The sequence below is a fragment of the Rana temporaria genome, chromosome 3 (assembly GCF_905171775.1).
Source record: "Rana temporaria chromosome 3, aRanTem1.1, whole genome shotgun sequence".
NCBI lineage: Eukaryota > Metazoa > Chordata > Amphibia > Anura > Ranidae > Rana > Rana temporaria.
In genome coordinates, this window is record NC_053491.1 from 364,038,608 (window position 1) to 364,066,437 (window position 27,830).

At 45.4% G+C, this 27,830-nt stretch overlaps 1 protein-coding gene across 2 annotated transcripts; it reads right to left on the reverse strand.

Moving 5' to 3' along the window:
* Window positions 1-1,429: 1,429 nt before the first annotated feature.
* Window positions 1,430-25,215, reverse strand: LOC120932736 (E3 ubiquitin-protein ligase TRIM21-like). Of its 2 annotated transcripts, none has more exons than XM_040345383.1 (2): window positions 25,020-25,198; window positions 1,430-3,213 (listed from the first exon to the last, which is right to left on the reverse strand). In XM_040345383.1, the coding sequence occupies exon 2, from the start codon at window positions 3,066-3,068 to the stop codon at window positions 1,479-1,481; it is 1,590 nt and encodes a 529-aa protein (XP_040201317.1). In that variant the 5' UTR covers window positions 3,069-3,213; window positions 25,020-25,198; the 3' UTR covers window positions 1,430-1,478. The 2 variants fall into 2 exon arrangements, with proteins under 2 accessions (XP_040201317.1, XP_040201318.1); XM_040345384.1 differs by lacking the exon at window positions 1,430-3,213 and adding an exon at window positions 15,978-17,526 and having other exon boundaries at window positions 25,020-25,215.
* Between the last annotated feature and the right edge of the window lie 2,615 nt (window positions 25,216-27,830).

Below are 27,830 nucleotides of genomic sequence, written 5' to 3' on the forward strand. Positions count from 1 at the left end.
CTTTACTAGTAATGGCAACAATCAGCGACTCTCTGCCCGTCGCCGCCCACCTCACAGCCTCCCAAGTCTTATGCCGCGTACACACGATCATTTTTCGGGGTTGTAAAAAACATTTTTTTAAAAATGTCATTTAAAACGATCGTGTGTGGGCTTCAGAGCATTTTTCAAGTTCTGAAAACCGACAAAAAAAAAATTCGAACATGCTCTATTTTTTGATGATGTTTTAAATTATGTTGTTTTTCGGGTTGTAAAAAATGATCGTTTGTGGGCTTTAACGATGTGGAAAACCTGTGCATGCTCAGAAGCAAGTTATGAGACGGGAGCGCTCGTTCTGGTAAAACTACCGTTCATAATGGAGTAAGCACATTCATCACGCTGTAACAGACAGAAAAGCGCGAATCGTCTTTTACTAACACAAAATCAGCTAAAGCAGCCCAAAGGGTGGTGTCATCCGCATGGAAGTTCCCCTTTATAGTACCGTTGTACGTGTTGTACGTCACCGCGCTTTGCTAGAGCATTTTTTTCCCCCACTATTGTGTGTAGGCAACGTCGTTTTAATGATGTAGTTGAAAAAAACGTTGTTTTTTCTAGAGGCTGAAAAACGTAGTTTTTACAACCCGAAAAATTATCGTGTGTACGCGGCATTACTCTTCGGGCCCCGGCTACTACTGGATGGGGAGCGGAGGAAGATCACTCTGCCAGGGAAGGCAAGGAGATAGGCAGGTGGCCGGCCAGGATTTGAGCCAAGGCAGAAGAAACTGAAGAAATATTCCCTCCGCTCCGACCAGCACATGATCATCAGAAAGGGGCACAGATAATGGGAAAAATACAACCCCCCTATGCCAGTAGGCACGGCGGAGCGGGGGTGTGTAATTAGATTTTTTTTATTTTAATTCTGCACTGACTGTCTTTGAAATTGCCCCTGCCCCCTATTAAATCCAATCCAATCTGGGGACAAAACCAGGGACAGACTTGGTCCGGGGACAGTGTCCTCAATCAGGGGACTGTCCCCTGAAACTGGGGATGTCTGGTCACCCTAACCTAAGGTCCCTAACTCACATTCATATACTAGGGCCAATTTACCTACCAGCATGTCTTTGGATCTAATGTAAAGGGGAGGGGATGCGCTGGACATCTAATCTTACAGATACAACCGGCCCTTTTGAGGGCAATCATAATGCCGATGCGGTCCACGATGAAATTGAGTTTGACATCTTTGGCCTAGGGAGTCCCTTGTTGAGCACCTAGGGAGCCCTAAAATCTGGGTCCTTCTATAGTATAAATCTCAGCCAGCTTCTGTGCTTGGGCCTCTACCATAAGTATTGGCTCTTGGCTAAAGGAGTTGGTCAAGATTGACCTAACAGCAGGTTATAGGACTCCTGAAGTGCCAATGTTTCCATTGGCTATAAATTCAACCCAATTAAATCCCCCTTTCCTATCAGGTCACCAGTTTCAAATGGAAATCTCCCATTTTAATGTTAATTGCCCCCACATATTGTTAAAAAACCATAATCATCCCAAATTAGTAGAGCAGCATGGAGGGGCTCAGTGAAAGTGGCGATGTAGGTGTGCAGGTGGCGAATTGGGTCACCCAGATCATAAAATGAGATTTGCCCAGCCTCATAATCCAGCAATACCCTAATCTTATCACCTGTCATAATATCAGTTAACTGGAACCTTCTGTGATCGTGTATCATAAAATAGTCTGTATTCCACCTCTCCATTACCCAAGACTTGTCATTATATCCAATTTCCTGAAGACCAGACAGGCCTCCTTCACTCCTTTCTCCTCCTTTTCTTTGTATACTAGGATAGCACACACCGATTTTCCAATAATGGGATCCCCTGACGTCCACCTCCCAGTAATGTCTCCCTGAGTTGAAGGTCCCTCTGCTTATAACCTGAGGATAATACTGAAATGCCTCTTGTGTTTCGGGGCGATTTTGGTTTCCCAACAAGGTTGCAGTTTTCATATCATCTGATATCTGAACATTATGGGTAGCAGAGTTTACATCCAGCAAAAGGTCTATAGCTTCCTGTATATAGATCCCCCCAATAATACCAGTTATTACATCAGCTAAACCTTTGTGTAATATGTGTGAGATCTGGATCACATTCAGGTCACCATCGGTTTGTAGCTGTTCAGCAAATGTCTCTGTGTCCTCGTTATCTTCATCCCCCAAGTTGCCTGTGTCCAATTCCTGTGGATCTGTCATGGTACACAGTTCTTCAATTCGATTCATCCTCCTGGACAACTCATCCTTCTTTGTTTCTATCTGCTGGACCATATCTGAAATTAAAAGAGAATGCTGATTTTCCTGCCTGGAGATCTCCCCCAGGACTCTGCTCTCCAGGTCGTCCTGCTGCCTCCTGAGTTCCGTAAACAAGTCAATGACTCTTTTTATTTCAACGTCCGCTTTTTTCTTTACTTTCCTCTGGTGTTCCTGCAGGTTTTGGACTCTCTTCTCCATCTCTTCTTTCTTGGTCATCAGTTTCTGCAGAATATTTCTCATCTTTTTCATCTTCTCAGAGATTTCATTCGGTGACTCCACCTGGTCACCTTTTTGTATTGTGATCAGACAGCAGGACACACGGACAGACTCGGAGTGCTCAGTGGATTTATACTCCAGGACCTTCTTATGGAGGGAGCTTTTTCTATCCTCCGGAGAGGTTGTAGGGTCAGCTAAGACGTGTTCTTGGGACTTGCTGTGGACATTCAAGTGATTACTGCACAGAGAAGCTTCACACAGCAGACAGAATTTGACAGCAGGCACAGCAGCGTGAATACAGTAAGTACAGGGGATACCACACACCTCCAGATCTGGCTGAGTAGACAGGAAATTCTCCACAATGTTACACAGTGTTATGTTTTGGTGCAGTGCAGGCCGATCCTGGAACTTCTTCCTGCATTCAGGACAGGAATAACCTCCAGATTCCCCCTGTGTATCCAGCATACGATCAATACAGCCCCGGCAGAAGTTATGTCCACAATTTAGCATAACGGGATCAGTGTAAATCTTCTGACAATCAGAACATTCCAGCAGCTTTCGTAGATCAGCAGACGCCATCGCTGACAGCAGAGGGAAATGAGGTTTCAAGTTTTAGACTAGAGAGGGTGCGTTTTCCTAGTCGGGGTGAGGCTGGGGCTGTGACTCATGCAGCATTCACAGGATTATTTACATAGAGATCAGTGTATCCCGCTGTCAAAGCTGCCTGTTTAGATAAAGAATAAAAGGTAATGCCATTAAGATTTAATACATTTGTAACAAGCATTATTTGCATAACGCATTTTTAATAAAACAGACACTAACATTTTACCACTCCTTGGTTGTCAGCCCCCTGACAACCCCCTCATCACTCTTTTGGGCCTGTGGTACCATTGTAGCTAACAACATGTCCCCAGTCGCAACCACCGCCTCAAGGACCCTAGCTGACCACAGACCCACCCACTTCTCACCTGGTGGTCCAGACTGACACCAGACCACCGAGGAGGACTCCATCCCTGAAACGTGCCCCCACCGTTTTACCCAACCATCCGTCTCTTTACAAAACGTCAGGGCACCCACCGCCACCCCTCAGGCGCACCAAACCATGGATGAAACAAAAAAAAACAAAAACAACAACAAACCTACCTCCTAAAAATTAGGGCGGGACTTTCCCCTAAGGCTTCCTCTCCCAGACTGCTGCTGACCACTCCTCCTCTCTCCCAACGTATCCAGAACCTCCTCCCTCCTTCGCTGCTCCTCCAATCAGGTAAGCCTCATTCTGCTCTAACACCCCCCCATTTCTTTAACCTCTTCCCCACTGCAAGCTACCTACACCCTGTCATGTCTGTCCTCCACCTACGCTTCACTACGGCGCCGTACGTGTCTTACCTATTTTATTTGTGCTCCCTGTGCTGGCAGGACCTATGAAGTCCTGCAGGAATGCACTCCTGTAGGCAGATGACTACTAGAGGTTAAAGCGGGGGTTCACCCGAAAAACATTTTTTAACATTAGATTGAGGCTAATTACGGGAAGCACAATTGGGTGTTTTTTTTTTTAAATCAATGCAGTACTTACCTTTTTTCGAGATAGATGTTCTCCGCCACTTTCGGGTATGGTCTTCGGGACTGGGCGTTCCTATTTGATTGACAGCCTTCCGACCGTCGCATACAGCGCGTCACGAGTTGCCGAACGTCGGTGCGGCTCTGTACGGCGCCTGCGCACTGACGTTTGGCTACTTTCCGAAACTCGTGATGCGCTGTATGTGACGGTCGGAAGCCTGTCAATCAAATAGAAACGCCCAGTCCCGCAGCCCATACCCGGAAGCCACGGAGAACATCTATCTCTAAAACGGTAAGTACTGCATTGATTAAAAAAAAAAAACACGATTGTGCTTCCCGTAATTAGCCTCAACCTAATGTTAAAAATTTATTTTTTTTGGGTGAACCTCCACTTTAAAGTGCATGTAAACCCAAAAATTTGTATTTTTTTGATGTCACAATGTACAAGTATGTATACGATTTCCTATCATCTGTGCCCAGTCTTGCCACACAGAGTTAATCCAGCTCTGAGCAATCCACTTTTATTGTTCAGTGAAATAAAAGGGACTTACAGAGAAAAACCTTAGTCCGTTCCCCTTGCTGTGAGCGACAGGTTATTTACATATCTCATGCCTGAGACAGGCATTATTTTCTTATTCCCACCCCCACTGCTTTTCTGAAGTCATGTGGTTACTTTACTGGATTTTGACTGGATGTTAGTGATCATAGCAGAATTTAGTGTAAGTAATACATAGGAAAAAATGCATGTTGACAAGGGGAGTGTAGAGGAGGGCAGGGAGTCTACTGACATCACGACTCCACCCACAGCGCTCCAGACAACAGATCCACCCACAGAATCTGCAGTTTCTCAGTTCTTATAACAGACAGAGGGGAGACATTTGACATGTGGGGATACATGCAGGAGGCATTTCTATCCTTACAGATCAGCACTATGGCAGTAGTTTAGAAAGGATGAGAGTGGGTTTACATCCACTTTAATGTTTTTTTCTATCTTAAAGTGAGACTAAATTCTCGTCACCTCTAGACCAAAAAGAGGGACAAGTGAGGCAGAAAGAGGGGGAGAGGGATCTTATTTGAAGGGGCAGTCCCTCGAAATGACGTACAGTTGGGATCTATGCACTTGCAGTGTTTTTAAATAGACAAAGATGTTTATGTATTTCAGAGATGTACTGAATATGTTTTTTTCCCCAATCTTGTCTAAATTCTTATTTCTGTATAACAAACATCCTATACTTATCTGCTCAGTGCAATGAAATGGCCCTAATCCTTCTCTTTTAGGTCCCCCCCCCCCACACTCCTGGCTCCTCCTCTTTTTGGTCCGGTACCATTGGAAGCAGCTTCCTATGATGGCACACCTGCCGGCTCGATCCCGAGCCGCGCTGCCTGCAGCCATTTACACAGACAGAGTGGCTTGGCTCCATTCCCCGCTCCCGTATTACAGGATTTAACTGACAGTAGGAAGAGCCAATGGCAAAAGCAAACCCTGTGAGATCAGAAGTGAGAGGATAGAGCTGATACAGATGGACACAGCACAGAATTGAGTGAGGACAGTCAAGTATAAAGGGGGGGGGGGGGGTGATACTTTGGGCTTTATAACCACTTTAATAACCTATTGAACTACTAAAATGACATGAATAAAATGCAGTCAAAATGTTAAAGCCTGATCACCTAGCTACAGATCTACCATTAGTAATATTGACCAAGTTGGCATCACCTCCGCCTACAGCATTGTATAATTCCCACCATTATGCTATTCTCGGTTGCACAATAGAATCTTCAAGCATAAGACATGACACAAAGCATGATGAAAGAAAACTAGAATTTTTTTTTTAAGTATCACTGACATGTCCCCTAGTTACTAGTTAATACAGCTCAATAATAATAAATATAGATATGTCCGTATCTTATGCCCTGTACACACGATCGGTTCATCCGATGAAAACGGACCGATGGATTTTTTCATCAGATATCCGATGAAGCTGACTTTCATCAGTCTTGCCTACACACCATCAGTTAAAAAAAACGATCATGTCCAACGCGGTGACGTAAAACACAACAACGTGCTGAGAAAAATGAAGTTCAATGCTTCCGAGCATGCGTCGACTTAATTCTGAGCATGCAATGATTTTTAACCAATAGATTTCCCCACAGACGATCGTTTTTTTCTATCGGTTTTGATCATTTTAAAACATGTTCTATGTTTTTTCACCGATGGGAAAAAAAACTGATGGGGCCCACCCGTTTGTGTGTACGCGGCATTACAGTTATCAACATGATTTTGATCAATTGCTTCTCAAAGGGTGAAATGCGTCATATTATTGCACTGTAACTAGTTCCAAAGGGCAACCATTTATTGTTTCTGAATCACAATCTAAAAGGCCTCTAAATATTGCAGCGAGTAAAAAACACATCTTATCTTTATTACATTCAGTCTGATTGCATAGGGTGGTATTGCTGAGGCTGCATAGGGTGAGCATTGCTTATTCCAATTTTCATAGCTCAAGGACACATTAACAGTGGAGAAAATAATTCTTTTATCAGCTGCAGATTTTGTAAGTTTGCCCAATGAGGGGTCTACAATAATTATCATAGGTGTATTTTAAAATGATAAAGACAGAGGGGTAGATTCATGTAGGAGATACGACGGCGTATCTCCAGATAGGCCGTCGTATCTCTGAGTGTGCGGCGTAGTATCTATGCGCCTGAATTATAGAATCAGTTACGCATAGATTTGACTAAGATCCGACCGGCGTAAGTCTCTTACGCCGTCGTATCTTATTTGCAATTTTAGGCTGGCCGCTAGGTGGCGCTTCCGTATATTTACGCGTCGAATATGCAAATTAGGTAGATATGCCGATTCAGAAACATACGTTTGCCCGGCGCATTTTTTTACGTCGTTTACGTTGGGCTTTTCCCGGCATATACAGTAGTTACCCCTGCTATATGAGGCGTATCCTATGTTAAGTATGGGCGTCGTTCCCACGCCGAATTTTGAAAATTTTACGTCGTTTGCGCAAGTCATCCGTGAATGGGGCTGTGCGTAATTTACGTTCACGTCGAAAGCATTGGCTTTTTGCGGGTTAATTTCGAGCATGCGCACTGGGATTCTTTCACGAACGGCGCATGCAGCGTTCGTAAAAAAAGTAAAATACTTGGGGTCACACTACATTTGAATAAAACACGCCCACATCATCCACATTTGAATTAGGCGGGCTTACGCCGGACCACATACGTTACGCCGCCGTAACATAGGGCGCAACTTCTTTCTGAATACGGAACTTGCGCCCTAATTTACAGCGGCGTAACGTATCCGAGATACGTTACGCCCCGCAGAAAGATACTCCATTGTATCTGAATCTACCCCAGAATATCAACCAAAAATCCAGAAAAAACACGATACAAATATTCATCAACTACTAGATCATGTTACGGAAAAAAATGTAGAAGAGTAGCCAAAAAAAAAAAAAGAAAAAAATACACTAGTTAAAATTGTAAAAAGTAATATCAAATGCAATAACAAAAGGGGCCAAGATGGTTCACAAATGCAGGCTGGACTGCAGCAAACTCACATGGAACGCACAAGATTTTGCTTGCGCTACAACAGCCGGAAGCGCATCATCACGCTTGAGGAATGACCCATGTGGATTGACCAATAGAATACTTTGCAGAAAATACAATCAATAACATCCACCAAGCCATGCCAGGGGTTTCTCATATGCCGCACAAGTGTGGGGTAATGGGGTGTATGTATGTATATATTTCACATACACACACTGTTAGAAGGCAATATGAATTAATATAATTTCTGGATTTTGTACATATTCTGTTTTCTTTCCCAACGATCAGGCAAGCGGAGGCTTGCAGTGTCCTGGAGGACAGGATGCCCCCCCAGGTTGGAATGTAGCCTGTTAACTGCTTGCCGACCAGCCGCCGAGGTCGGCTCTGCTGGGCGAGATCACGTAGCTATACCTCATCTCGCCCCCGCTCGCCCCTTACGCCGACGCGCGTGCCCGGCGGTCGCGATCACCACCAGGCACCCGCGATCGCTCATTACAGAGCGAGAACCGGGAGCTGTGTGTGTAAACACACAGCTCCCGGTCCTGTCAGGGGGGGGGGGAATGACCTATCGTCTGTTCATACAATGTATGAACAGCGATTTGTCATTTCCCCATGTCAGTCCCATCCCCCCCTTCAGTTAGAACACACCCAGGGAACATGATTAACCCCTTCCTCGCCCCCTAGTGTTAACCCCTTCACTGCCAGTGGCATTTTTATAGTAATCAATGCATTTTTACAGCACTGATCGCTATAAAAATGCCAATGGTCCCAAAAATGTGTCCAAAGTGTCCGCCATAAGGTCGCAGTACCGATAAAAAACGCTGATCGCCGCCATTACTAGTAAAAAAAAAAATATTAAGAAAAATGCCATAAAACTATCCCCTATTTTGTAAACGCTATAATTTTTGCGCAAACCAATCAATAAACGCTTATTGCGATTTTTTTTAACGAAAAATATGTAGAAGAATACGTATCGGCCTAAACTGAGGAAAAAAATAGTTTTTTTATATATTTTTGGTGGATATTTATTACAGCAAAAAATATTCATTTTTTTCAAAATTGTTGCTCTATTTTTGTTTATAGCGCAAAAACTAAAAACCGCAGAGGTGATCAAATACCACCAAAAGAAAGCTCTATTTGTGGGGAAAAAAGGACGCCAATTTTGTTTGGGAGCCACGTCGCACGACCGCGCAATTGTCAGTTAAAGCGACGCAGTGCCGAATCGCAAAAAGTACTCTGGTCTTTGATTAAGTGGTTAATCACATTTCTGCAGTCGCACTCTCTCTTTTGTGAATCATCCTTGCTGCATCCCATTGGGGAGACTTGTCTTCTCTTCCCGTTCTGGAGACACAACAAGAAGTAAGAGGAAAAATCTTCAAAGTGAGGGGGCAATCCAAACAGTTGTTACGCGAGCAGGTGTCCCCATTGGAATATTTTCCTTTACTTTCTGTTCTGGTGACAACCCAAAATTATTTTTTTCCATCATCAAAGTCCTAGAGGAAAAGCTGAAGGCTGAACCAGCCTTCTTGCACAGGTGTACTCACTCTTCTCCTGAACTGAAATTGCCTGTTCTGATTTCACTGCAAACTGTGAGCTGCAGGAAGTTATATTTATATTAGTAGGTTGATGAGGACACTGTTGATCCTTTCCACTAGCCATGATCTGCCTGCATTGCATAGAGAAGCACAGAGACCCAGTGGCGACACTACAGGGTATAAGATAAGGTATGTAATGAAAACAAAATATTTTATCTAAAAGCTTAATTTTGTCGATGAAGGGGAAAAGAAAAAAAAACAGGAAAAGCAAAACGTAAGCAGAATAAACTTCAAGTGATTGTAAAGACAATCATTTAGAAAAAAAAAGGATGTTTATACTTATCTGCTCTGTGCAGTTGTATTGTACAGAATGGCCCCTTTCCTCCTCTTTTGGGGTCCCCCACTGGCTCTGTCCACGCCACCTCTTCTGTGTGTGCCCCTGTAAGAAGCCAATTGTTATGGTGGCACACATGCAGACGCACTCCAGAGTCGGGCTGTATGCGGCCAGACACACACAGTGCAGCTCAGCCCACCTCCTCCCTCCTCACTGGATTGGATTGACAGCTGCAGGAGCAAACGGCTCCCGCTGCTCTCAGCAAAGCCTGTAGGACCGGGAAGAGGGGAGAGAAGACCTGCAGCTGGGCACAGTACTAGATCAATAAAGGAAACAGGTACGTGTTAGGAAGGGGGGGGGGGGACAGGTAGTGCATTTTATTTTTACCTTAAAGGGGTTGTAAAGGTAATTTTTTTTTTTTTTTTAAATAACAAACATGTTATACTTACCTCCACTGGCCCCAAACCTGGTCTTCTGGGGTCCCTCAGCAGCTGTCTCTGGTCCTCCCCAAAAGAACTAACCACCTTCATGCAAGCGAGCTTGCATGGTGGTTAGTTCTTTCGGACACGCTCCCGTGATACAGCCAGCGGGTAAAGCAGCTCACTGTATCACTCGGGCCAGCCCCCCGGCACGCCGTGTCATTGGATGTGATTGACAGCAGCGCGAGCCAATGGCTGCGCTGCTTTTAATTAACCAATGAATGAGCTGAGAAGCCTGTGTAGGTAAACATAGGGGACTGGGGGCCGCTAAACCTCAGATGTTTTTTCACCTTAATGCATAGAATGCATTAAGGTGAAAAAATGTGTACCTTTACAACCCCTTTAATACCACGTTTAGTTTTAACCCTAGGTTCACATCTATGCATTTTTTTATTGCGTTTTGCAGTTTTCAGAAACGCACTACAGTCAAGTTAACATGTTTCCCTATGGTACACATTCACATCTATGCGTATTTCAGCCAGTGTATTTTTGGGAAGGGTCAGGATTTTTCCGGCATTAGTTTGCGTTTTGCGGGCAATAGACTTAAACTGACCCTTTCTACATGCATTTTTGCATTTTTTTTCTTACTTCATAACAAACTGTGTATAGCTGGCTGTGAAGGAGCGGGCCGGGAAGCCGATCGCTGCATCCTTAACAAATGAGGAGTCCTCAATATTGATATAATATAGTATAAATCATGAAAGTGTCTGTTACACCAGGTTCATATCATTGCAGAGCGGTTGATGCATTTTTCCAGGCACATTTTGCAGTGCGTTTTTAAAACCACGTTTTTTGCATGCAGCTTTCATTTCTTTTTCATGTTTTTTTTTCTCTTTAGGCCCCTTTCACATTGGGGCGGGAGCTGCGTTGGCGGTATAGCGCCGCTAAAAATAGCGGCGATATACCGTCGGATTTGCCGCGGGATTCGGCCGCTAGCGGGGCGGTATTAACCCCCGCTAGCAGCCGATAAAGGGTTAATACCGCCAGCAATGTGCCTCTGCAGAGGCGCATTGCAGGCGGTATTGCCGCGGTTTCCCATTGTTTTAAATGTGAAGGAGCGGTATACATACCGCTTCCCTCACCGCTCCGAAGATGCTGCTGACAGGAGATTTTTTTCTCTCCTGCCAGTGCATCGCTTCAGTGTGAAAGCCCTCCGGCTTTCACATTGAGGTTGCTGGGCAGGAGTTTTTCAGGCGGTATAGCAGCACTATTTTTAGCGCTGTACCGCCTGAAAAACTCCTCAGTGTGAAAGGGGTCTTACCAAACTATGAATAGCTGGTTGTTAAGGAGCGGGCAGGGAAGCCAGCCGCTGCATCCTTAACAACTGATGAGTCATTAGCTTTCAGCGGGCTTCCCCGCTGAATGTAAAAACAAGAACTGCCGGCAATAAAGAAATCAGTAAACAAAACAAAAAAAAAAAAAAAAAAAAAGAAGAAGGAGGGGCCCCTTACTCCTACTCATTCACAAAAAAAAAAAAAAAAGGTCTACTTACACTGAAGGCTCCCGCCATCTGCCTGCTCCATCGTCTGACAGTTCTTAAATAGCTAAGGGGCGAGGGCACCTGGCAACATCACCTAGTGACACCGCCCCCCTGTGACGTCATCGACCGATGCATGCTGGGTCGTGACGTCACAGGGGGTGGGTCACCCAGTGATGTTGCGAGGTCGCCCCCGCCACTTAGCTATTTAAGAACAGTCAGGCAGATGGCGGGAGCGGTGATGGCGGGCGTTGTGATGGACGATGGATCTATCGGGGGGGGGGGGGCGGGGGCATTGTTTTTAATAATGGACTTATGTCGTGCCTGTTCCTTTTTTTGGTGAATACCCCATAATCATTCACATGGGGGTGGGCAGGAACTGGGGGACTTCCAGATTCCGATAAGCCCCCTGCCCGCCGACCCCCACAACCACTGGCCAGGTTTGTGGGGAGGGGGGGGGGGAAGGAACCCTTATCCCCATCAACATGGGGACAAGGTGCTTTGTGGTGGGGCAGAGCCTCCCTGCCAAAAGCAACCCCCCATGGCGAGAGCATGTGGCCCGGTATGGTTTAGGAGTGGGCGCTCACTCGTCCCCTCCCTTTCCTGATCTGTATGCTGGGATAAAGATCTGGATTTTGGGGGGACCCCACACCATTTTTGTGATGTAGGGTTCCCCTCAAAATCCATACCAGGCCCGACCCGAAGGGCCTGGCATGAATGGGGGGGCCCCCCATCGTTTTCTTGTTGCAGAAATTCTTGTTTTTACATTCGGGAAACCCCGCTGACAGCTGATGACTCGTCGGTTTCTAAGGACAGTGCATTCGGCTTCCAGGCCCGCTCCGTAACAACCAGCTATTCACAGTTTGGTACAGAGGAAAAAAAAAATGCAAAAGTCATGAACCGAATGCAAAAATGAATCAAAAACGTGGGTTTAACCATTTAACGACCGTCGCACGACGATATATACGTCGGCAGAATGGCACGGCTGGGCAGATCGACGTACCGGCACGTCGTTTACATCTACCCAGCCGTGGGTCGCACACCCGCGACCCGGTCCGAAGCTCCGGGACCGCGAGACCCGCGGACCCGATCGCCGCTGGGGTCGTGCAATTGTCTGTTAAAGCGGCGCAGTGCCGAATCGCAAAACCTGGCCTGGGCATTTAGCTGCCTAAAGGTCCGGGGCTTAAGTGGTTAAAAACACGAAACGGTCTGGAAAATGCATCAACCGCAGCCGCATAGATCTGAACCTAGGGTAACACACGCTTTTATACTATGTTATTATATCGATAGTTACCATCACATTCTTCCATTCATAAACAAATCACACAACTGTGCTGAGACTGAAAAAAAATGAAACTAAACAATGACACCAACCCCAATTTTCATTTATTTCTCAGGATGGATGATCAAGGCTTGCTAGGAATTGTAGCATAGAGTTCTACATATTACAGCAGTGATAATGGCAGCTCCCAGCAGAAGCGGATTTTCAGATTCACCCTCTTTGGTAATAGGAAGGCGGCTAGCTGTGATACAAGCAATAGAAGAGTAATGCCGCGTACACACGGTCGGAATTTCCGATGGAAAAAGTCAGACGGAATTTTTTCATCGGATATTCCGACCATGTGTATCTGACTTTTTCCGTCGGAAATTCCGACGGACTTAGAAAGAAAACATGTTCTCTTTTTTTCCGATGGAAATTCAGTTTGTTTGTATGGAATTCCGACGGATTTGACGCATGCTCGGAAGCATTGAACTTCATTTTTCTAGGCTTGTCGTAGTGTTATACCCCAAAATATACTTTTTTTTTTGCAGCATTCATTGGCTGTCACGTAACCACAACTCCCCCCCTTCCCAGGCTGGTGGGGTTTGTCTATATATCAGTGCCCATCGGTGCTGCCTCATCAGCGCCCATCAGTGAAGGAGAAAGATAATCTTTTTGAAAAATATTTTTTTTTATAGTTTGTTATAAAATTTTGCAAAGTTTCAGGTCTTTTTTCATTTGTTTAGCAAAAAATAAAAAACCCAGTGGTGATTAAATACCTCCAAAAGAAAGCTTTATTTGTGTGAAATATGATAACAATTTCATATGGGTACAGTGTTGCATAACTGAGTAATTGTCATTCAAAGTGTGACAGCGCTGAAAGATGAAAATTGGCCTGGTCAGGAAGAGGGTGCCTACCAGTAGGCAAGTAGTTAAAGCGGAGTTCCACCCAAATGTGGAACTTCCGCTTTAAGTACCTCTTACCCTTTGACATGCCACATTTGGCATGTAATTTTTTTGGGGGGGTGGGGAGCGGGTACCTGGTTTTGACAGTTACCCAGCTCCCATTTCTGCTCTTAGATGACTCCTTCTCTCCCGCTAAACGGCCCCTCCCTCCCTGCAATCTTCTGGGACACATCACAGGTCTCAGAAGATTTCACGACGCACAGCACTCGGCTGTGAAGCCGCAAGCTGTCACATTTGGGTGCCCACAGTAGTAATGCTGGCACTGCGGACAGACTGGGGAGAGGAATGAGACTTTGGGTGCCCACATCACTGGACCGTTGGACAGGCGAGTGTGTGTTTATTAAAAGTCAGCAGCTACACTTTTTGTAGCTGTTGACTTTTAATAAACACAGAACCGGGTGGAACTCCACTTTAAGCTCACTATACACTATACCAGTGGTCTCTAAACTGCGGCCCATGGGCGAGATGTGGCCCTTTGCTTGCTTTCATCCGTCCCTTGGTGCAATATTTCCCCCACTATCAAACAGTAGCTCCTGCCACTCTATTTATCCCACTGATACCAATGATGGGGCACTACTCCTTCCACTAACACCAACAATGGGGCACTAGTCCTCCCATTGAAACCAACGATGGGGCACTATTCCTCCCACTGACAACAATGTACGATAGCTCCTGCCACTCTATTTATCCCACTCACACCAATGATGGGACACTACTCCTCCCACTAACACCAACTAAGGGCACTATTCTCCCATTGACACCAGTGATGGGGCACTATTCCTCCCCCCATTACCAAAGATGAACTGTGTACTTCCACTCACACCAGGTAATTTTCTACTCCCACTGGCCACAGTCCAGCACCCCCTAAAATTTAAAGGACGGTAAACTGGCCCTTTAGAAAGTTTGGAGACCCCTGCATTATATAATCTGATTGTACTGTCTACTTTAGATCTACCATCAACTATGTAGGGCAAGGGTCTTCCAGACTGGATGCAGATTGGTTGGATAGATTAGGTTTCTCATTGCACATTTTGGTGAATCTAAGGCCCCTTTTGTCGGTGATCGCTCCACTGATCCCCGCTGAGCAGGCAGATGACAGGTCCATCTCCGCTCACTGAGCAGACACGGACACAGTCCCACTCTCCTCTATGAGGAAATTGGGTGAAGATGAACCGCCTGTCCATTTTCATACGATCATATCCGATCCGCCAGACGGATGGAAAATTGGACCACCATCCGCCTGGATTTTGCAGACAGGATTGGATGGGATAGCAGGTCCATCTTAAAAACTGACAGACAGACCTGATTGGACAGTTTGTGTGAAAGGGGCCTAAGGCAGATTTTACAGGGATTGTACAATGCGGTTATATAGTGCAGGGGTAGCCAAACTTGACCCTCCAGCTGTGGTGAAATTGCAAATCCCATCATGCCTCTACCTCTAGGAGTCATACCTGCGATTGTTAGGGTCTTGCAATGTATCATGGGACTTGTAGTTTCAAAACAGCTGGAGGGCCGAGGTTGCCTACCCCTGATATAGTGTAGTCACCATAATATTATGAGAGCCAATCATTCCATATACATGTGTTTAAAGCAGAACTAAACCTATCAAGTTACCTGTAGAAGAAACAGTTATTTTCAAGACATGCTATTAATGCTAACTGGCTCATTTACTTGTGCTCTCAACCGAACTGTCAAACAAGAAATGGCGGGTGTGACAACTGATCACATCTACAGCACTGCAGATCAAACAGTGTCCAAGATGGCAGTTTCCTTGGCTGTAAAGGATAAGGAGGACATAGTTTCTCTTTAAAGCGGTAGTTCACCCCCCCCCCCCCGACACATTTTACCATCGAGACAGGCATTGTAGCGCGAGCTACAGTATGCCTGTCCCGATTTTTTTAACCCCGTACTCACCTTGTAGTCGTCCATCGTAGATTTCGGCTCCCGCGGGGAATGGGCGTGCCTATGGAGAGGGAGGATGATTGACGACCGGCCCTGGCACGTCACTCTCCCCGAAGACAGCCGGAGTAGCTCTCGGCTCTTCACGGCGCCTGCGCACAGGCTATGCGCACGCGTCGTGAAGACCAAGCCTATTTCGGCTATTTCCGGAGAAGCGTGACGCGCCAGAGCCGGCCGTCAATCATCCTCCGTCTCCATAGGCACGCCCATTCCCCGGTATCTTCGATGGACGACTACAAGGTGAGTACGGGGGTAAAAAATTCGGGACAGGCATACTGTAGCTCGCGCTACAATGCCTGATTTTAAGGTAAAATAAAAAAAAAATAAAAATTTCCCGTCGATAGGGTGAACCCCCGCTTTAATACAAGTCCAGGCAGGACAATGGCAGCAGTCCCTGCCCACTGCCTCATCCTATTGGCTGAATATTCCATTCAATTACAATTTTGTTGATGGTCTCTCTGTAAAATTCTCATATTTTCACAATTTCTTATATCTCCAACTTCCTTTCTGATATCTTTATACAACCATTCCAAATACGTAATGCCGCATGGAGGGGCTCAGTGAAGGTGGCGGTGAAAGTGTGGAGATGTTGGATTGAGTCGCACAGGGCATAACATGAGACCAATCCAGCTTCATAATCCAGATATATCCTGACTCTGTCAGCAGATATAATGTCAGGTACCCGGCTGCTGGTACTGTCATGTATCACAAAATACGTATCGCCACTCCTGCGCAAACACCAGGCCTTCTCAGTACAGTCAATCTGGGACTGGTATCCTACCCGGTCTATACTAGGGTAACACATCCCGATACCCCAAAACTCGGATCCTGCAACATCCACTTCCCAGTAATGTCGCCCCGATGAGAAACTCTGACTACTTATCACCTGAGTATAATCCTGAAACCTTTCTGGGGCTTTTGGGCGATTCTGGTTGGGTGAATAGGATGCAGCTTTCATGTCGTCTGATATCTGTAGATCATTATGAGCCGTGTTTACATCCAGTAATATGTCTTCAGGTTTCTGCAAATAGAAACACACGGTTACCCCTGTTATATGGGATACACCTGTGTGTAATGTGTGGGCGATGCCAGCCACATCCAGATCACTTGCTTCCCGTCTCCCTCTTTCCTCACTGTCTCCATCCTCGGTATTACACAAGTCACCTGTGTCAGATTCCTGTAGGACAGTCACTAAATCGGTCAGGTTACACAACTCTCGGTCAATGTCACACATCTTTCTTGACAGCTCCCCCTTTTTTATCACCAGCTGATCAATCAGATTGGAGACTAAGACGGATAGCTGCTCTGCCTCTATAGTAATCTGACTCAAGACCTTCTTTTCCAAGTCATCTAGCTGTCTTCTGAGGTCTCTGAACAAGGCAGCGACTCTCTCTTTTTCACCAGCTGCTTTTTCGTCGACTTTTCTCCTGCGTTCCTGCAGACTCTGAGCTCTGTTCTCCGTATCCTCTCTCTCTGTCATTAATTTTCGGTGAACGTACTTGAGTTTTTCCTTCTTCTTCTTGGAGGCTTCATCCAGTGACTCCATTTGGTGCCCCTGATGTGAATCCTCGGAGCACTTTTCACAGATACAGGCAGCGTCCTGAACACAGTAATACTTCAGGTCCAGTTTGTGGACGGAGCATTGTTGGCTCTCGAGGGATGGTTTAGATAAGAAGTTCACCGATATGTTCCGTAGAGCAATGTTCCTGTGTAGTGTGGGCCACTCCTGGGACTCATCTTTGCATTGAGGACAGGAAAAACACCCGGAACCCTTCTGTGTGATCAGCTGACGAATGATACAATCCTGGCAGAAGCTGTGTCCACATTTCAGGCTTACAGGGTCTATATAAATTCCCCAACAGACGGGACATTTCAGCTCCTCTCTCAGAGAGAGATCAGAAGACGCCATTGCTGAAAGCAGAAGAGGGAGTTAATATAAAAAGCCTTTAACACACAGAGCGTAGTGGGTTTGTTTACACAAGCTTGGATGAGGCGAGGCCAAGATTGTGACTCATTTTGTAGTCACAGGATGAAGCTGGCCATAGATGGATCGAAATTTCATTGGTTTAGCAAGGACCGACTGAATTTCGAGTCATCTATGGACGTTCCTGGCAGGGCCGGATTTGCTCTCCCTGCCGCCCCAAGGCCAGGTGCCGCAATGCACCCCCCTCCCCGCCAACCGAACCCCCCCCCCCTAAATCAACTGAGAATGGCAACCAGGTGGCACAGTTCTAATAGTTTTTATTTTGTAGCTTGTCGTTTACTTTTTTTTATTTCTGTATAATTTTCCTATTATTTTTAATATTGTTTTTCTTATTCTTTACTTTTTAATTACTTTTTAATTTTAATAATTTAATTATTTCTTATTTTTTTATCAATTTTTTTTTCACTTGTTAATAAAGTTATCACACAGGAGAAAACAATTCCCTGTGTGATAGCAATTGGACGTGACAGGTTCTCTTTATTGACTCTGTCACCTCCAAAACACGAGTCCTAGCACTGTGCTAGAACTCCTGTCACAGCTCACCTCAGCTCAGCTCATTGTGTACATCGGTGGCTGGGACAGTCACAGGAGACAGACTCGGCAGCCTGGGGTAGGACGGAGTCCTGAAGACAGAGCCAGTAGAGAGAGGTATGTGGGGGGGGGGGGATGGCAGAATACATTTCCGCAATCACTTAAGGAGCGAGCGGATGCTGCCCCTTGGTGCCCTGTCGCCCCGAGGCCTGGCCTCAGTGGCCTTGTGGGAAATCCGGGCCTGGTTCCTGCTTGTTAGAAATTTGTATTCAATTACAGTAAAACCTTGGTTTGAGAGTAACTTGGTTTGAGAGCGTTTTGCAAGACAAGCAACATGTTTTAAAAACCTTTGCCTTGATATACAAACGATGTCTTGATATAAGAGTAGCGTCATGTCACAACTGAGTATAAAAAAGAAGAGAGGAGCCTCTAAGTGTAGCAATATGATTACATTTAATGAAGGTACAACATTTAGCAACTTATTGCTACACTTATACCTCGTACACACGACCAGTTTTCCAGATGGGAAAACTGCGAGGAGAGCTTTTGGCCGGGAATCCCAGCCGTGTGTATGCTCCGCGCAGTTTTTCCCATGGGAAAACTCCCCAAAAAAAAAAAAAAAAAAAACAGCTCTCTTTTTTCCCGCCGGCAGACTTTTGCCCCGCCGTTGTTGCCAGTTTCCCTATGAGAAAAAATGCAACGGAGCATACACACGGCCGGGATTCCCGGCCACAGCTCCATCGCAGTTTTCCTGTTGGGAAAACCGGCCGTGTGTAGGGGTAAAGACTGCCTGAGCAGGTTCTCTGCTTTTCCCTCGGGATTTCCAACGGGAACTTTTCCCTTTGGAAATCCCGCACGTGTGTACGGGGCATTAGAGGTGCCTCTCTTCTCTTCTCTTTTATACCTTTGTTATGCTTTGGATTACAAGCATGTTTCTGGAACGAATTATGCCCGCAAACCAAGGTTTTACTGTAGTGGCTGCAGCACTGTTCTGTGTCTTATACAGAAAGACACAGATCATACCTAAAAGGATATCACGCAAATAAATGATTCTATTTGGAGAAAAGTAATTCTTTTATAAAAATAAAAAAAAGTGACAGAAATTGCTTTTGTGAATTAATACAAGCAATGTTGAGGTTTGCTAGGGAACATATAATGGTTTTGTATTATTTTCTTTGCTTGTTATTTCAGTCAGTGCTAAAAAACTATTTTTTTTTAATCAGATAAAGATGAAATAATAATTTTTTATGTTAAATATGCAGTTGGCTCCTGGTACCCGACAGTGGGAACCTGCCCCCATCCTTCATGCACCTGAGATCTGCCCACCACTCTTTCCTGCTCAGCATCATTGCAATTGCAGAGCCATCTTCCAGAAGAATGAGAAGAAGGGATCCGCGCTTAGGAGTATGTAATGGTAAGCTGCTGCCTCCCTGACGGGTCTCAAAAAGACCTGGAAATGACAAGAAAAAGTGGAGGGATGATGGCGCTGCTTTGGCTTAGTGATGAGTTCCACAGGATATCGTATGTAGCATGTGATATTTGTAGGGGAGCTTCAGTTATAAGGAGGAACCAATGGAAATGGGTCTCCAAAACCTTTACACTGTTGCGTCCAAGTGTGCAGGTGCTGCCCTCTATTAATGCTTGTATTGGGCACTGGTAACCCAATGTATGTTGGTACTTCCAGTTAGACAATATATATGTATCCAATTGAAACGTGAAATTAGCTGGTGGGTTAAGTTTCCGTCCTGATGATATTCTATATACACATTTCCTGTATGAATGAGTGATCGCAGGGTGTTGTGCAAAGTGATGGTGTGCAGATAAGATTTATCCCCACTATTTAGGGTATGTGCAAAGACAAATTGGGAGAAACTCCCTTTTAGTGAATGACCCAAGACTTAGGTCCACTATAGGCGTGTGTGGGAAAAAAAATATAGGAATAGAGTAAATTTATATTAAATAAGTGCTATAGGCTAGTGTTGTGTGTTCCAGGACACTGTGCAGACAGATAGTGGTTCTGAGCCTATTGCCCTATAGACTTATAATTGCATAATAAACAAGTGCTAAAAAAAAATCTAAATGATTAAGAATTACTAATACGTGCTCCAGGACTCTGTGCAGGCTGGTAGTATGCGGGTTGCTCCGCAGATCAGCCCTAGGCAGATGCGTGCTATTCTGTGAGATGCCCAAGGATAATTAAAACGACAAGAAACCTGAGTAGGTTGTGATCCAATAATGTGTACAGAACAGTAATGGTGTAATTAATTAAAATTAATTAGTGAATAACATCCCTATGTGGGACTTTGGAAAAAATACCAATGGCAATAAAAGGAGACCTGAATTGAGGTCAATTAAATAATGAGTGTGACACAAATCAAAAAAAGAAAATAGATTAGAGCGTCCAGACCAAAACAAATAATGTCAGAAAAAAATGTATATATTCGATACCCTCACAGGGTGTGCTCAGAGTTCCAATACTTATTCTCACAAGAATACCAAAGTATCCTGAGAAAACCAATCAAAGTTCAAAAGTGAAAACAATGTAACAATGTGTTAAACTGGTAGAAAAAAGCATCAAGGGAGAAAACAATGTAGTGACTTCAAGTGCTGTTGCTTTCCTGATGGATTTTATCGTGACTTCTGTGCTCCCCCTTCTGTATCCCCACTCACCAGATGTTGGCACCCAGAGGGGCAAAAGGCAATAGGTGGTGGTACCTCGGTTGATGTTGCTGTTCAGCCTTGTATCCAAAACGACAGAAGATTTCTTTCTCAGCTCTCCAGGGGGGAGGAAAATCCAATCAGCTCCCAGGTGTCCAGTGATTAACACTCAATATAAAAGAAAAAAGGAATCCGCATAGTGTGACACTGTGTTGGTAGGCAAAAAGACCGATCGTCTTTATTAAAAAGTATATAATGTTAAAAAATGTGTGAGACAATCTCACTGCTAATCCCTGATACAGTGAGAAAAAATGGGTAGTTTAAACAGGGAAAGATACTAGATGCTTTAAGACAAGTTATTCAAAAAGCGATTGTTCAAAGAACCAATTGAGGAAAAAAATAAAAGTAGATAAAAAATGATAAAATGAATGCTAGCAGTGGTGCGCAGCCAGCCCTACTAGCCGTCTGTGCTCACGAGCTGTAGAGCGATGCCTGTGCCTCAAGGTAGCGCCGAGTAATCAACGTTAGGCGTCCGTGGCTCTCCGTCCAGGCAGATCGCGGCTCGGATAGACAGCACTGGGATCAGCTGAGAGGGCGTGCGTGCGGGCGTACGTGCGTGCTTGCTTGCGTTTGGGTCACCTCCTGTGGAACTCATCACTAAGCCAAAGCAGCGCCATCATCCCTCCACTTTTTCTTGCCATCTTCCAGAAGCACACCAATGAAGCGCTCCTATTTTTCCCTCCGATACACATATGCTTCAAAGCTCCCAACTGTCCCAGATTTGGAGGTACTGTCCCAGATTTGGAGCAATGTCCCTCTGTCCCTCATTTTGGTCTGATCTATATAGTTGTATATAAAATGCACTTTTTATCTATCAAAAAGTGTTTTCCCAGCGTTTAACCTTTCATCTGATTTCTAAATTGCTGCATTTGTAAATACCAAAAGCCAATTGGTATTGGTTAAAAAAACACTTGTGGGTTTACCCAATTTAGTTTTTTTATACAATTCTCCATTGAGGGGGTGTGGCAAGGGGTGTGTCCTATACCTGCATACTTTTGCTGATAGGTGTCCCTCATTCCCATCTTAAAAAGTTGTGAGGTATGTATGCTTGTATCATTTGGTGGTGCGGCTGAGTGTTCCCTAAAAGCAGGGGCGGACTGACCATTGAGTCACTCGGGCACTGCCCGAGGGCCCCATGCCACTAGAGGGCCCCATCAGGGATGCCAGGCTCAGTAAAACCAGGGACAGTATGTGAAAATTTATGTTTTTTTTACTTCTGTCCCTGATATGTCCGAAACTGACATGCTTTTGATGTGAAAACCCCGAGATTTTAGCTGCCCCGCCTCTGCACTGCCTCCTGACATGGTGGCCATCTGGAAGCCCAGGGGCCCCATAATCTTCTATTGCCCGGGGGCCCCATGAGTTGTCAGTCCGCCCCTGCCTAAAAGTTCACTGATTGAGAGTCCTGGATTTAGAGGAGATTGGAGGCACTGTCTGGATGTTTACATCCACATTTGTTGACCATAGTTGAGCTGCATACTGCATGGCGATATAATCCTTCTGGTGAGTTTGCATTCTATGTGGTACAGTGACACACGGATTCATCAGTTTATCATTATCACGGGTGGTTTATTTCACTGTTCCACCAAATACTACACTATATAATTTCTCACTTTATAATGGTTGGATTTGATTGCATATGATCTGGAGAAAGTGACAACTTTGGACTCCAGACGGGAACTTATATGAAGAAGTACATCTGCCTTGTATTGCATAAAGTGTGTGGGCTGCTCTCTTGATTGAAACTGCATCTTCATCTAGTGAGTGGCTATTTCTTCTATTTGTGTACATTTAAAGGAGCGCTGCACTTTTGTGGCTTATTTTATCTTTTTATCAATAATTTGACTCTTTAGCACTTTATATGGACCTGTATAGATTATTTGATTTGATCTATTTATAGCACTGCAATTTTGTAGAAGTGTTTTGCCTGCAGGGGGGGGGGCAGGTATTTTTAAAATCTGAATCCCTAGCAAGTGGTTGGGGATCCAGATTTTACCACCCCCCAGACCGGCACTCTAAGGTGGCTGATTAGACTGCTTTATGGTGGCACCGGCCCTGTCCAGGAGGCCAGAGAAGTGGTACTGTGCAGATTATATATAGAATATGCACAGATACTGAAAATTACTCCCAGCATACACAACAAGAGAAGTGGTACTGTGCAGCATCCATACATACTGAATATGAACAGATTCTGAGATTTACACCCAATATACTGGACAAGAGAAGTGGTACTGTGCAGCATCCATACATACAGAACATAGGTGTGCGTAGCCTATTACATTAGGGAGTGCACCCCAAAGCTCAAACACACATGCCTTTCTCTCATAGCTTCCAACTGTCCCTGATTTGGATCAATGTCCCTCTGTCCCTCATTCCACCTCATTTGTCCCGCATTTTAGTCTGATGTATATGGATGCATATAAAATGCACTTTTTATCTATCAAAAAGTTTTTCCCAGCGCTAAACCTTTCATCCAAATTCTATATAGCTACATTTGTAAATTCCAAAAGCCAATATAAAGGAATAGTAGTGGTAAAAAAAAAAGCACTTGTGGGTTTAACCAATCTTGTTTTTTTGTACAATTCTCCTTTAAGGGGGTGTGGCAAGGGGTGTGTCCTATGCCTGCATGCTTTTGCTGATAGGTGTCCCTCATTCCCATCTCAAAAAGTTGGGAGGTATGCTTTCTCTGCAGCCTCAGCTGTACTGGACAGTGAGTGAATGGGAAGTGCTCTGTGCTGAGCGGTTTCCTGTTCATTCACAATCTGAAGCATAGTAAACACTGTTTATTCTGTTATGAATGAACACAGTGAGTGTGTTCATTGAGAAAAGGAAGGGGTCGGTAAATGACATATTTACTAACCCCCTCCCTTGGTTTCTATCCTGAAACATCCCCCACAGCAGCTGGGAGGAGAAGAGAGAAACCAGCAGCACTGCAGGGCATGTGGGGGCAACATAGGGGGCAGCCTGGGCAGTGGGGGGAATCTACAACACACTTAGTGATTAGGGTGTGCCCAGGCACACCTGGCAAATCCCCACACGCACGCCTATGATGGTAGCGCTTCATTAAAGCGGAGGTCCCGCGAAAAAATAAATATTAAAAGCCAGCAACTACAAATACTGCAGCTGCTGACTTTTAATAAATGGACACTTACCTGTCCAGCGCACCCGCGATCTTGGCAGCAGAAGACAAGCAATTGCTCGTCTCTCTGCTGCCCCCGCCGCGCCATCCTCGGTGAGGGAATCAGGAAGTGAAGCGTTGAGGCTTCACTTCCCGGTTCCCTACTGCGCATGGTTAGGGTGTGCCCAGGCACATCTGGCACACCCCCGTGCATCAGTGGCGTCACTAGGGTTGGTGTCACCCCCCCTCTGTCTAGGCTGCCCAGCACCAAGCAGGCAGCGCACGGGGCGCACCCCAAACCAGCCCCTGTAAATGATAGTATAGGGCAGTATAGTGGCAGGTTAGGGTAGTATAGAGTGGTATAGTGGCAGGTTGGTGTAGTGGGGTGGTATAGGACAGGTTAAGGTGGTATAGGGCATGTTGGGGTGATATAGGGTAGTTTGGGGTGGTACAGGGCAGGCTGGGGTGGTACAGAGCAGGATAGGGGGTACAGGGCAGGCTGGGTGATACAGGGCAGGCTGGGGTGGTACAGGCCAGGCTGGGATTGCACAGGGCAGGCTGGGCATGTCAGCTAAAAAAAAAAAAAAAAACACACGGGATGGTGTCACCCCTCTAGCGGGTGTCACCCGGTGCGGACCGCACCCCCCTAGCAACGCCTCTGCCGTGCATGCCTAGGATACATAATAAGAACAAATACTGACACTTACATCCAGCATACAGGACAAGAGAAGTAAGACTGTGCAATGTTCACACAAACAGAATAAAAATGTACTAAGAATTACACCCAGAACGCAAAATAAGAGAAGTGGTACTAAGCAGCCAGTGTCCATACATACAGAATAAGATCAGATCCTGAGAACAGGATAAGTAGTACTGTATATCATTATCATCTCTACATGCTAAATAAGAAAGAATTGTCTCTGTACAACCCATACATAAAGAATACAAGCACGTAGAATCCTATCAGTAAGTGACACAGGGTGAATAGAGAAGGCTAATGTATCTTTCAGCAAACCCCCCCATCTCCGATCCTCAGATCTATAATGTCCTTACCAGGGCTGTCAGTGCTGCACCAATCCCTTCCCAAGCTCACGGCTGTCCCAGTCTGGGATCCTCTTCCCTATCGGTTTGAGTCCACAGCTGCGTGTCCTTGTAGTACCGCCCCTACACCATGGTCTGGTCAGGATAATGATCACGTGATCAGCCACAAGCTTTCCCGGAAGGCTTTTACAGCTGTTTTCCTCTCTGCTGTCAGCGTGTAGTCACATGACATAAAATCAGTGCATATATAGAAGCAGCTCCACCTTTAACCTGACCAGGATGGCCGAGTGATTAAAGGGGTTTTCCACCTTTTTTTTAAGTTTATTAAAAGTCAGCAGCTACAAAAAGTGTAGCTGCTGGCTTTTAAAGCGGGGGTTGACCCTATAAAAAAAATTCGAACACTACATCCAGCCCAGTTCTGCAAATAAAATTACACTGACCTTTTTTTTTTTTTTGCCGTAGATAGCGTTTATCGTTAGAATTCACCGCAGCTTCCGGGTAGGGAATCCCGCGGGAGTGGGCGTTCCTATTGACATGCCAATTGATTGACATGCTAAACGACGGCGCACCGGCGCCGAATAGAGCCGAGCCGACCCGAGCTTCTTTCGGGAAGTCGTGACGCGATGTACGCGCCGTCGTTTAGCATGTCAATCAATTGGCATGTCAATAGGAACGCCCACTCCCGCGGGATTCCCTACCCGGAAGCTGCGGTGAATTCTAACGATAAACGCTATCTACGGCGGAAAAAAAAAGGTCAGTGTAATTTTATTTGCAGAACTGGGCTGGATGTAGTGTTAGAAATTTTTTATAGGGTGAACCCCCGCTTTAATAAACAGCCAGCTAACCTTCTCCACGGCTCCAGCGTCGCGTCTTCATTCTTAGTGTGGGCACCCGGCAGTGACAGCTTTTGGCTTCACGGCCGGGCACCCACTGCGCATGCGCGAGCGGCAGTGCACATGCGCGAGCGGCAGTGCGCATGCGCGAGTGGCGCAGTCTGATTGGACAGGCGCTCGCCTACAGGGAGGGGCTGTGAAAAGGCGATTAAGCTAATCGCCTTTCCAGCCCCTCGGCGGAAGGAGGAAGTGGGACAGGAAGTCCCCTTCTCCTGAAGCCCCCACTCCCCCCCCCAAAAAAAATTACATGCCAAATGTGGCATGTAAGGGGGCGAGGAGTGGTTTAAGCGGAAGTTCCATTTTTAGGTGGAACTCCGCTTTAAGGAGTTGGACTTAAAGCGGAGTTCTTATCTCCTTCAGAAAAAAATGAAAAGTCTGCAGCTACAGTATTTGTAGCTGCAGACTTTTCCTTTTTTTCTGAAGGAGATAAGAACTCCGCTTTAACCACTTCAATACCAGACTCTTTCACTCCTTTGCTGCCCAGGAAAATGTTTCGTTTTCACAATTTGAATGGCAGTTGCGCGGTCATGCAACAATGTACCCAAATGACATTTTTATCCTTTTTTTCCACAGAAATAGAGCGTTTTTTGGTAGTATTGAAACACCAGATTAACACAATAGTACACAATGAAAGGTATGAATGGAATCTATTCATTGTGTACAATTGCTAATGTATCTGCTGTGATTGGCCACAGTGAGCAAATGGTATCGGCAGTGGCCTGGTACACTGATCTGTTATCCCCCCCCCCCCCCAATATAAAACAATAATAACAATATGTTAAATGATTACCTAAACAGGTAGGCTTGCATATGTCCATGCTGCTTACCTAATTTTCAGCCATTTTCAGTGTGTCTCTGTGCTGCCTTTGCCCCTGATATTGCACTGTAATTTTGAAAATTAAAGCGGAGGTTTACCCTAAAATTCAAGTTTGTTTTATCCATACCATTATCGTTAATGTACAATCTGTCCTTTTTTTTAAATTATTATTCTGTTTCCTTACCTTGATTCGGCAGCATTTTGTCTTCCTCCTGGAACCTTTCCCTGCGGAAGTGGGCGTGCCTTTATTTTTCCCCGATCAGCGCGATGTCTCTTGGGAGTGATGTGTCGAGACTCCCAGGAGACGCGCTGTAGCGTAATCTCGCGGGTCACGTGACTCGGCAAATGGGTCATGTGACCAGGGCGGATCATAAATCACCATTTTAGCTGAGGGAACACAGGTGTAAATGCCTGCTGGGCTTCAGAGTGCCCACACTGAAGATGGAAACGTCCATCTACTAATTTTATAAAGTATTGTTTGCGGGCCAAACACAATGCGGACGGCTATAACAGTGGGACACACGAGTGGCTGTTTTCACAAGGTAAGAGCGCCCGAGGGATTTAAAAAAAAAAAAAATGAAAACCCGCGGAACCCCCCGCTTTAATGTCATGCCTTGGCTCACAATATTGTTGTGCACCCCATTCACACGAGTGCGTCTTGTCATGCAAAGTCACATGACAAGTCCTACCCCGTGTTATGAGTACCATTAATATCTGTGTGACTTTAAAGTAGTTCCTGCACTCACTTTGGTCTGACTTTCATGTGACTTAAGGGTCATAGACTTCAATGTAAACCCTCAGAAAGTCACACCTGCATGATATACATGTGATTTGTGTGTAAAGAATGAATGATTTGTGTGCGGAAAAAAAATATAAAAAAACGCATGCCCCTTCTTAGGCCTCTTTCACACGAGACGGATCCGTGATGATCCGCCCCTTAAACCTCTGCGGACCGTTTTCATCGGACATGTCCCCTCGTGTGTACGAGGCCTAACACACCTCTGAGGGCTTCACAGAACATACTGAGATTAAATTACACACAGGTGGACTCTATTTACTAGGGGTGCAACGGATCGTCATTGATCCGTGATCCGCACGGATCAACCTATTCGG